Source organism: Bactrocera oleae, chromosome 5, assembly GCF_042242935.1.
Source record: "Bactrocera oleae isolate idBacOlea1 chromosome 5, idBacOlea1, whole genome shotgun sequence".
Classification (NCBI taxonomy): domain Eukaryota; kingdom Metazoa; phylum Arthropoda; class Insecta; order Diptera; family Tephritidae; genus Bactrocera; species Bactrocera oleae.
The window spans coordinates 65,916,039-65,928,741 of NC_091539.1; the positions used below are offsets into that span (position 1 = coordinate 65,916,039).

The following is a 12,703-nucleotide window of genomic DNA, read 5'->3' on the forward strand; positions in this document are numbered from 1 at the left end:
GAGTATAAAAATATCTTTTTCTTGATTTGATCTGTATGCTATAGAGATCCAAGCTGAGCAATATGTTCGGATTTTGTAGCATCATCTTGAAAAATAATCTATGCCAAATTTCGAGCATATATCTTGTCAAATAAAAAAGTTTTCCATACTAAAACTTGATTCCGAACGTTCAGTTTGTATGACAGCTATATGTTATAGTAGTCCAATATTTGCGGTTCCGACAAATGAGCCACTTCTTTGGGATACAAAATTTCAGATCGATAACTCAAAAACTGAAAAACAAAAATTATTCTTCAATTAAATAAGAAAAATCCATCGAGCAAGAGAGAGTGGGGAAACTGATCTATATGATCTCAATTTGAGATCAGTAAAATTTTTCCTAACCAAGTTGATGTGATAATCCATATTTCGCAGCCAAGAAGAACGAATCGAAATGCAAAACATAGGAAAATATCATTTAAGAATGGTCTGTTAAAGATTTTATTGCAAATATAAAACAATTTTCATTATTTCATCATGACTGTTTATTGAGAACACAGAGAGTGTAGGGTTCGAAAAAGTATTACATCCAACTCCGTGTTAAAAAAATTCTCTCTCTCTCTGAAGGGATAACTTTCTTTCATACGTCAAAACCAGTTCATCTCCCATTTTGTTGTTCTCTGCCATTGCATTATTTATTATTTTTTTTATTGAACCCGTACATAGTTTAGTTAGATTTGCTTAGTCTTTGCTACCGAAGAATCTCATTCAAGTCCTCTTTCACCTATTCATACATCAGTATGCGGGCTTCAGAAAAGTGCTAAGGATTATCATAAGCTTTATTCAAACTTATTTGCTACTTCGCTTTCAACCTCTTAGAACTCCCTCTAGCTTTCCATCATATGTCCAGTATACCCGAAATTACAACTTTCTGGGATAATAAAAGTTTATTAAAAAAACTTTGATGTCCAATCCCTCCATATGCCAACCCGCATCAATCTCGAATTTAATTTGAAAATTTTTCAAATATGTTCCTGAAACCCTTCATAGAGAACAACCCACACTTTGATCGCCTTTCATTTAGGCGCCAACTATCGCGCGCTACCGCAAAATATTGTCAACAGACGTGCAACATTGCGCCAGCAACATGACAATGCCATTGTTACTTGTCACAAAACATGCAAATGTCGCATAAATCAAAAGCTTGCAGAGTTGATTTTTGTAATTACTCAAAAACACACTCAGCGAAAAACGGAGCATTTGTAATTGTTGGAGAAAATTCCAGCGCCGAAACTCACTATTCTATGTAGAATGCGAAAAATTGTAGATACAACAACAACATGATTATAATACATCAACAAATCGGCGTCGTTCAGCTGTCAACGCGTCGCTGACAAACAGCGGTAAAATAAACAACCAACAACTAAGCAAGTCGAAATGCGAAAGCGTAAATAGAGCCAAGAGTAGACAAGAGTCGCAGACACAACACGCGGCCATGCACTTTTTCGTCCAAGCGCTGTCACTAACTGGATATATGACATGTGTGAACGTACCTCTACGCGTCAACGCGTGCGCCGGCATAATTTGCATCTGTGTGTAGCCGCGTCCCGTGTTCGCATCCAACATTGTCATCACCTCGTCCGGACTGTAGGCTGAATTCTCGATTATGGTGTCGTCGATGGAGAGCACTTGATCACCCACAGACAAGGCGCCACATCTGCAACGGAAAACAAAGCTTTATTTGCATATTTGCTGCAGGAATGTCCCATTTGGAAAAGGAGTGCTGACATAAAAAGAAGAGATTAGAATGTAGTTAACATACAGCTTCATGGTAAGATGAAAGCCCAAAAAGTATTAAAAGTGATATAAGATTTTATAATAAGTATATCGGTAAGAATGACAAAATCTCTTTAGGTATCCTATTTGATTGAAAAATACCTCTTACTTATACAGCTTCTATGATCCTTCGTTGTAATTTGAATAGCTATCCTGTGAGTTAAACGTTTTCTCAGAGAAATATCCTAGACCACAGGTCGAAACTAGAAGGATTTAATACCAAAAATGTATACTAATTTCTAGAGTCAACAGACGTTTCATCATGAAATGAGATGAACCTTAGAATGGTGGGAGCTCGTTGAATGGTTGCGATGCGTCCTGTAATATCATGTTTTGGATACCAGAAAAATTAACATATGCTTTACTTATTTTTTCGGAGTAAGTTGAACAATCTACTCCGCTTAATATTAGCAAAATCGATAAGATTCCTTGATTTCCTAAGTGTAACTTTAGACTTTTCTCCCCTATCTTAACTTTCTCATTAAATGTTACTTTTAGTTGTCAATCTGTCTCTGTATTATTCTAGACTTCTCCGATCACTATCACCTGACAGTCGTAATATAATATATCTCTGTGTTTTCCTTTATACACTCGCCATAGTTATTGCATCCCTCCAGTCTCTCAAAAAGTTTACCAAATCAGCTGCTTGAAAAGAAATGATTAAGTTTGTAGATGGAATATAAGAGTGATAATAAACTCCTTAGGAAAAACTCTACCAAGACAGCTGGATAGTGGAATATCTAAATTTCCTTATAATGTACTACAATTCCATTGGCAGTAGCTGGCTTTTAACTCTTGTTTTGACTCTCCTAATCATAGTTTCCTGAATAGTATGTCCATATATTTGGCATATAATATAATAAGAAAAATGTATGCCCCACTACCATATGTTCACTCACCTGTCCGCAATACTCGCTGGCATTATGCTCGCTATATAAACGCCCGCTGCACTGACTTCGTCGATTTTCGTGTGATCCATATGACTAGTCGCCGGATAGTTGCACAATACCAGACCCAATTTATCATTCATTGGACGTTCGATTTCAATCAACAGAGGACCCATTGAGAACTCAACACTCTGCACGACGGACACATCATATTCGACGGTGAGATTTGTATAACCGGAAACGTGGCCGCCACACTTGATGATCTGTTGTGCCTCAGCCAGTGTCTTGCCAATCAGTGAAAGCTACAAACAAACACAAACAAAAACATTAGAGCAAAACAAAAAACCAAACTAAAATAAAAACTTTCACGAGAGCAGTTGGAAATTGTCAAGTGCTTTTGAGTACATCCGACAGCCGCTACACGATGCGCACTCAACATTTGCCACTATTAATATATCACATATATTTATATATGATTGCTTCACGAACAACTCACATTGTCCACACGCAACAGCCGATCGCCCGGTTTGATGCGTCCGGTCTTGTAGACGGGTCCATGCGGTCGAACGTGCGTGACGATCAATGGAAAATCGCCGCCGCCGCGTAATGTCAGACCCAAACAGCCACTTTCACGTTCCACAGTGATCTGCGCCAATTTCGATATGACGCACAAGCTATTCTGGGAGACTGCAGTGTGTCAGACAACAACAAAAGTGTTCCGAGGCATTGCGTAGAGATTACATTCAAATCCGTTCACAAATGTTGGCACATCGATCGCCATTGTTGGTGATTCCGGTGACGATTGATGTAATTCGACAGTTGATCAGATGCAATGGAAATTCCATTAAAGACATGTGACGACAGATCGGATAGAAGATCAAGCAACGAAAAGTATACATATGTGGTGATCATTAAGAAATTTCCCGGAGTTTCATTGGTGAAGAAAAGTTGAAGAGAAAAGAAGAGAAAAAAAAAACTTTACTTTTTATATTTATATCTATATATATACACATATATATTTATATACAAGATTGCAAGATTTAAAATTTTTCCAGTTTTACAGTTTCTAAGGCTATCGGATCTGTTTGACCCTCTTCTATATCTTTCTTTTTCGATATGCAATCTCAATATGTATTGACCTACAACTCTTTAGTAGAGCCTTAGTCAAGCAGTCCCCAATGCGCCATCTCTCTTTCACAATACTATCAAGGTTTTTCGTTATTGTATCGAAATATAAACAAGTGTACTTCGTAGATCAGCTTACAAACTTCCAGCTAATTAACTAGATACCTTATGGAATTTAAACTTTACTAGGCATCGGTAATTCTATTCCAACTTTAATTTGATATTGACCTACAATATTTGGGAACTTCCTATACCAGAGTGGATACATATATGATTTCCTAGTATTCTGTGAGCATGTTAGATGTACAGTATGTCTATCCTTCGAAGCCTTGATTATTCGGAATAGAACTAAAATCTTAAAAACGGACAGCAATTGAGTGGTTAATGGTAAGACGATCTCATCATACTACAGTTCCTACAATTTGATCCTCTCCGAAATAATTTTCGAAATCAAAAATTAAACAGATCCAGAAAGTAATCCAGCTTGAGTGACTCTTATGAATCTTTATTAAAAGTATACTGCAACTCTATAAGTTCCCGCATTGATCCAAAGATTCGTAAAAGGGACCTAAAGCCCACTTTCTCAGGATTAGATCACAAGCGTGCAGCTGATCTCCCAAGCCTTCACATAGAGTGAGATCTTTTGAGAGATATCACTTCACATACCTATTTATACTACAGATTTATACTACAGTTATCACTTACAGTTTGAATCTTTATAACATAAATGAGTTTAATACCTAAAGAAGTGTTCTGAAACTATAGTTGGCGCAGGCTTGGACGATAACTACTGTTAAATGGTGTTGGCCGAGTAAATGTTGATATTCTAAAGATTAATTACTATGTACTGTACTTGTCTCATTGTCATTATTAATTACATGCGTTATTCGCGAAGTTCGCGAAGCCAGTTCTATTTTGGTCTCCAGTCCACATTTAAAAAGAAAAAAGTTCGGTCCCTCATTTACAAAAATATAAACAGGCCAAACAAGTGCTGTCTAGACCACAGCGCTCAACCGAGGGTTAATGTTAAAATAAAAATGTTGCTAGCAACATGTTGCACAGCTGTTACTACTACATGCTATGCGTGCGCATAATGCAACATTACGGCGAATTCTTATAATTACAAATGCAGGTTGAAGGAATAATAACTTAACAAAATAATACAATACTCACTGTATTCAGGCAGCGAATATTCGATTTCCACAACAGCGGGTATGTTGCGCGCATCGCCAGCCGCATCACCCGCACCAGAGCCGTTGTTGCCAGCACCCGTGGAGCTATCGCAAGCGCCGCACAGCATGCTCATGACGTGTTGATTGCTCAACCCAATTGTGGAGATGCCGTCGATTTGATGAATACGATCGCCGGGCGCTAGAAAATCCGCAGCGTGACCCAGTGAACTGAGCGCGCCGATAACAGGTGGATACGATAGGTCGTTGCGTTCTATACACATACACACACGGCCACGTGTGAAAGCAATTGATGTCGAGGCGTTTTCGATGAATGAAATGTGGTTGTTTGTGCATATGCAATGGAAAAAAAGAAAATCGGGAAAAAAATTATAAATAAATAAATAAACAAAATTGCCAATTAGACGCTGAAGCCGTAAAGAAACGCTGCAATTTGTGGTGGAATCATTAGAAACGCACCGATGCACTGATTGAGGCGAATTGTGGGCAGCCGATTGTACTTAAGAGGCGTGTATGTGTGTATAAGTGTATATATACCATATATATATATGTGTATAGACTGGCTGCTGCATCTGTTTATCTATTTAGCAGACAAGTGTTGTTTGTATTTTTATTGCTTACGCACACACACATATGTACACACGGCGATATTCAAGTGCCAAAATGCACAAAAAGGAGTCTGTAGTGGCGGCCTGCTCGCTATAAAAATGCACCGTTAGCTATAAAATATATGCACATAGTTGTTGCTGTTACAATTTTAGTCTTTTTTAATGAATGCAATGAAGTGTTCAATAAGTTGAGCCCATAAAATGCTGCGCACCTTTATTATCGCTTTAATGCACATATAAATACATACATACATACATATCGCATGTATATGTACATATGTATGTATTTGTGTTCGCTACTTGTTCATATAGCTTAAGCACCGCTATATGTCTATTACGTGTGACACCTTTCGCTGCGTGGCTGTGAAATTTGATTATATTTGTGCGTAGCGAAATAAATTTTCATTTCCTCCTGCCACAAATCAAGTCATTCATGCGACCGAAACGACGTAGCCAAATGGCCGAGTGCCAAAATGTCGTATACAAAAGTGTGCACACACATACATGCGTACATATTTATATGAATATATGTATATGTATGTATGTATGTATGGATATAAAAATGCTTACAAAAGAAAATACGAGGATGCATAGAAACCCTTTTCCGAGGTAAAAGTTGCCCAAAGTAATTTAAAAAAATAATAAGAAAAAAAGTTAATCAGGTGCATCAAATCTAAAATATCCTTTACAATTAAAAAAGTTTCCATACAAGAACTTGATTTTGATTACACAGTTTGTATGGCAGCTATACTCGCATAGTAGTCTGATATCAGCGGTTCCTACAATTAATCTAATTCTTAGGGAGAAAGGCAAGTGTGCAAAATTTCAGTTCGAAATCTCAAAAACTGAGAGAAGTTCACTACAGACAGACGGATATGGCTAAGTCGACTTCGCTCGTCACACTGATCACTTACATATCGTTTTGTAGGATCTCCGACATTTCTGAATGTTATAAACTTCGCGGCAAATTTAATATAATCTGTTCGAAGTAAATTAAGATGAAAAAAAAATGTTTGCATTCTGTTTTAATACTACCATCTATTTATTTCATTATACAAATAATCATATCATAATAATTCAAATTGAAAATTAGATAGAAATTACTGCAACTGACACTTGATTCCGTTGAGGTTGAAATTTTTTTCTGAGTAGAATTACCAGGCAGGTTCAAAAACATTTATACGAGGCCAGCAGAATTAAATAAATATGTTTTGTTGTTAGATCTACGCATAACCTTCAAAAAAACCATATATAAATATTACAGCTTTCAGACAATTAATTGTAAGTAAGATGTAGAAAACAAAAACCCTGCTAAGGCAAAATATTTTCTTGATCAGTGTACCCCGGGCTATATGCCGATAGGAGCCACCATTTGTATGTGGCTTGCAAAATTTCGTACAAGCTAAGTATATGAGCACCACGGATAATGAAATCGAAACCATTGCATACAAAAATACCAAAAAAACCAACAAAATTACTTTGAATGACTATAAAATGAGGTTAATAGGAATAGCTGACACTTTAGAAATAACGAAGGAACATGTTGAACGTATCGGTTAGGAAAATTTGTGTATGTGAAAACTCTATACAAAATAGGGACCGCGCAAGCTCAAATCGAGGTTATGTACCCTGTCTCAAAGCAATGTAAATGTTGGCAATATTACAAGAATTGTGCTTAGACCACGAAATAATGCCCACTGGGAAGCCTGAGACCGAGATCGACTTTGAAACAAAAAACAAATCGCCTCCGATGGTAAATTGTCGAACAATAAAATTGAAGTTTGGCAAAAAAAAAGTATTTGTTTCTTTATGAGCGATTGAACTCTGTAGCCCGCCTGATATAAAAGAACAAAAAACTACGGTACTTCTATCATGCTGTCTTAAATACATTTCATAATATACTCAAATGAGGCCTTGAGAAAATGTAGATATATGTACGAGAAAATATACCAAGCTTTCTTGAGGTGCCTTCTTAACAACAAATGTTTCCCACTCAGTTGGAAATGTGCCGCAAAAATAAGATTGAGAAGATTGCTCACGAACAGAGGCGTTCAAATGGTTTACTTTTCGGGATCGGTAACAATTCTACGTGACTGCATACGATTCGTTGTTGAACATATGTTTGAGCTAAGCTTACTTTTAAAAATTCTTTTAAAAATTAGCAATGAATTTAACCAGTTAAAAGGAATATAAGTGAATTGGCTGGGCTAGGAGCGCCCGGTTTTTTTTCTCTTCCACTCTCTCGCTGTTTGATTATACCAGTCTATATGATTTATGTGCTCTTTTTCTTTATTTCTCTCTCTCTCTCTCTCTATTTGTTTATACTAATCTATATGGTTTATCCCAGTTGCATGTTCGATTCGCTACTCTAAAAAATTTGCAATTCGATGCTATCGATCGGCTATGAATACGTATTCGGACACATAGACTATACGATTCAACTTACTGCACCTTTTTGAAACGAAAGGGAATTATTAACCTCTCTTTCTCTGTATTTATGGTATGTATTGAGTAAAATGCAGATCACCGCAGCGTTAGCCAAAACTTTTAATGTTTCAAACAGTTTCTTTTTTATAGCCGAAATGTATATACTTACACATACTATATGTGTATTTATACATACATACATGTATATATGTGCATATCTATCCAATATCTATCTAAACAATGTATGTATGTATGTAAACGTCGCAACTGCTTCCCCGCTATATCAATTACTCGCGCTAAGCAATCAGCATATTCACACATACACTTACATACAGTTATCCGTCGTAACAAGAATAGTAAACAAAATGATAGCAACAACAACACATGAAAGTAGTCCAACGTTGTCATTGTCGCATAGCAGGAAATTTGGCTGCACGCCTCCATTATTTCCCCACAGCGTCTTCTGGCCTTCTTTATTATACCCTGCCGAACATATGCAAATACTCGCAATCTATTTTCCTCTTGCTGTTAATGTTTTTCTTTCGGCATTTTCGCTTGTTTTTATTTTTGTAATATATTATTTTTCGCTTTTTTTTATATATTATGTTCTTCAATTTGCCGGCGAACGTCTGAGATTCCTTATGCGACTATCCAACATGTGGTGATTTCGGCAACAATGTTGACATGCTTGGATACGTCGCGTTGCGTCGCGTTGTGATTGTCTAGACTCGAGACATGCGGTCAATACCGAGAAGACAAAAACAAATCTAAAATAACACGAAATTAAATGACTTTTTTCGCTCTTCGTTGCTACGAAGTCAAATTTTCAGCGCCGCCCAGCTGAATCTTCTGCGCCCGGTTGATTCATGGCAACTGGGCATTGCCAGCGATTATCAGCGCAACCCTCACCGCCCGCTGGTCTGCGGCCGCAATGACAGTGACAACTGTGGCGTCTGTCGCTAGGCTTTCGACTTTCAGCTGCTGCCGCTCTTCGCCGCCTGCGCGAGATTAGAAATCTCTTTCGATATGATTTATTTAAGCAGCCAGTTTAATTTATGGCATGTCTTAATCAGTTATAAGCTAAACTGTATTGTAATAATTAATGCGCTCATAGCCTAATGCTTGAAGAATTCAATTGCATCATCGGTTTTTATCAATCGCAGCATTCTGGGTTGGATTTAAAAAATGATTTAATTGGTAATAAAAAGAAGCGAATGTGCTCAGAGCTCTCATAAAGTACGGGCATTAATGATGTTCATAAATATGTATGTATGTACGAGTATATAGTGGACTTAATATAGATCCATATATTCATACCATGTAGAATTATATGGTTATGAAATCGATGAATATCTACTTAAATAAATTTATGAGTTTAATTTCGTATTAAAAATTTTATAGCATTATTAATCGAAAATATATGTTGATATAGTTTCTAGCCTCTTAAGCTTTTACCAGTAGTCTGTTTCATTTGCTACACTCAAAGGGTTGGCGAATAAAAGACAATCCTAATTATTCGATAATATGGCCGCCGCACCCATCAATTGACTGGAATAACATTCTGCTATACGTTTTTCAAATGATTATACGAGTTTATTGAAATTATACCAGTTGTTTGTTCGATTTACTGCTTTACAGTGCTTGGCAAAATTACAACAGTTAAAGCTGTCTCAAAGATTTTTTAGGACTTAACTCATCTCTCAAAAGTAGCTACAAGAAATTTTTCGAAAACAAATTCGAAACGACCCTACTGAGCCATTTAAGTAAATATGTTACAGATCCCCTTAAGATAGTGTTATAAGTATTAAAAAACTCAAATTTTAAATAAATATTATGAAACAAATTATGCTGAGATTTTATCGAATCCAAATACTATATAGTTCAAAATTGGTTACATACATATCCGAACCAATTATACGTACTTATGTAATTGTTTTCATATCAGTTAAAGTTGACACTCTTTTATAGTCCAACTTTGAACGATCTAAAATTCTATTATTATAAAACAACTTAGAAGTTAACGGTGCATTGAACGATCAGAAATTAGTGGTAATGTACAAAAACCTTAATGCTTTTGGATTATTTTTTAAATGTAGCCTAAAATTTAAGGCATCATTTATGAAATTTGATACCTTATTGATATAAGCTTTCCGATTGATAACTTTTTGCTCAAAATATTGTTAGTCCACTAAAATTATATAATATTGTAACGGCATAATCGTGATAAACATAAACCTAAGACCTTAAAACGTCCCTGAGACCCGACAATTCGGCATACTAAATACTTTTCCTGAAAAACTTTTGTTTGCTCTTCACAAAAACACATGTTACGGAGCAAGACACCCAATTAACATTCGCTTAAGTGTGGCGAATTTCTGAAATTTATGCGAACCATAAATCACCGAAGAATTTAAATTAAATTAATTTATATACATACGTACATTTGTGCATTTGTATGTATATAGGTGACGGCATGACGACGATTTCTGCAGAAATATTAAATGCTTTACGTGAATGCTTCATTAAATGGGACTTGAGAGACTCACTTTTGAATAGCGTCTATAACATATACACGAGCATGCTATGAACCGATACTCGTACATATATACATAATGTGAAAAGTTGTTAATTATGTGTGCCATAGGATAATATTTTCAATTTATTTTTTCTCTTTATTGAAATGGAATTTTTTCGAAAGCTACACAACTTATTGAAGCTCTAAAATTTTAGTTTCTTTCAAAATTCGAATAATTTTTCTGGAAATTTTTTCGATTCGCCAAAAATTTAAAGATTGAGCGACCGACAATAGGCAACCGACGCAAGTTGGCCCATACTTTTTAAAACTAAAGATGTAACCCAGGTTATTGCCAAAGTTGAGCGTTCTCCAAATCTGTCATACGTCAAGTATTTAGACTCAACTTCTAATAGTTATAACAGCAGGTCTGTGCAAGGGAACATTTAGCATATGAAATCATCTTCTTCTTGATAAACTTCTGAAGATTAATTTGTAGTAAAATCTCAGTCTGTCAAATCAGAAACTAATTTGAGTAATTTTGAACACTTTTTGTGGGTCACTGATTGAAATCAAAATTTATCACTTTATGAATGAGTTATTTCCGGTTGAGCTGGACATGGTGGTCCGAACAATTATGTAGTCTTCATAAAGCCATAGGCGGGAATATATCGCCCAAAGTCTCTTAGAAGTATTATTTGTTCAACAGTGCCTTTTATTAAATATTTTTCTCCACAAAAAAGGCATGATTTTCCAAAATTTGGGAGAATTTTCATATATCGCTTTTGTAATGAAAATCGAATATTTCAATTTTCCTTGTTTCCAGACTTCTTGCAAGAAGTACAAAGAAAACTTGCATCAATAATGCATAAGAACGAGTGTTTATGATCTGCAGTTGAAAAAAAAGCCACATGAAATTTCGACATATGGGCTTTTACCATTCACCAATTGGGAAACAAAGAGATTTTTCCAAGAATTTTCATAAATAATAATTTAATAATGTAAATCGAAATTCGTAAGTGTTTACAATGTTGCATTCCAGCGCTTACGCAATCAACTTGAACCATGCGGTAGGACTACAAATATGCCTCTATTTAAACTTTTAACAAACTTTCCGTAAACAAACATACCCCAAACAGCCTACGAACTTCAACCCACACGCGTATTTCGATACAAATTTTCATAAGGCATCAACAAACTGTCATATTTGATAATTCAATGTACAACTATTTTGATCGAATAATTTGCAACCCCTCTTAGGCGGCATTAAAGTAATCTGCTTGCCGATTATGTTGTCAGTCCATCAATCAATCAAATAAATTGAGACGAGGCATGTCGTGAATTTTGAGGACACGCGCACGCTTTTAGAGATTTGTGATGTCAAATTTCTCAGAATGAAAATTGAAACTCGCACACATTGCACAATCGCACACTCATATATATCAACGAGTATAAATATATGTAGCTTATGGAGTGATACAAATCTACATGGCGAACCCCTTCACAGCCGCCAGCCAAAGCGGAAGTCGCGGAGGTTGAGATTTGGACATGATTTCGAAATGAATACATTTCGATCGGATAAATTTAGAAAAATGTGGCACTAATTGTTGCGGGTTAAATGGTGGTGAACAGGGGTAATGAGCAGCACGAGTGCATAACCTTCTAAATATGTACATGGCTTGGTTGAAATACCCTGCAGACAAAAATTAAGCTATTTTCAAATTTCGAAACCAATAATTAAGAGCAGGGATCGGTAGCAACAAAATCATGTGAAGCAACAAAAATTTTTTTTTAATATTGAAATACTACAACTAAGTTTAGTGTAATGAAGAACTTTAGAAAAGCTTAAAGTATTAAATATGTTTTTACGGGTTGCCACCTGTTTAAAAAGTTAGTTTTATTATACACATATGTATGTAAATTACAGAATTACTTTAATTTAAGTAGCAAAGTGATGAAGTTTAATTAAGATTAAAATGAGAATTTGATGAAGTTGCCATTCGTTTCGATTTTTTTTATTTTAGAAAATTAAAAATCAAACAACAAATTAAAAAGAAAATTTTATTATTAGCTTAGGGTTCAAAATAGCATTTGAGGAAGTTGCCACTCAATTCAAATTTTTTATTTTAGAAAATTATA

General features: G+C 35.6%; 1 protein-coding gene across 3 annotated transcripts in view; it reads right to left on the reverse strand.

The window, feature by feature from the left end:
• Nucleotides 1-12,703, reverse strand: part of Grip (Glutamate receptor interacting protein) — a 51,580-nt gene that overhangs the window by 6,965 nt on the left and 31,912 nt on the right. For all 3 annotated transcript variants that reach the window (XM_036366631.2, XM_036366630.2, XM_070109753.1), the window contains exons 4-7: nucleotides 5,001-5,270; nucleotides 3,199-3,389; nucleotides 2,715-3,004; nucleotides 1,533-1,696 (exon numbers count right to left, since the gene is read on the reverse strand). In XM_036366631.2, the coding sequence (XP_036222524.2) occupies nucleotides 1,533-1,696; nucleotides 2,715-3,004; nucleotides 3,199-3,389; nucleotides 5,001-5,270 (915 nt within the window). The remainder of the gene's footprint in view (nucleotides 1-1,532; nucleotides 1,697-2,714; nucleotides 3,005-3,198; nucleotides 3,390-5,000; nucleotides 5,271-12,703) is intronic.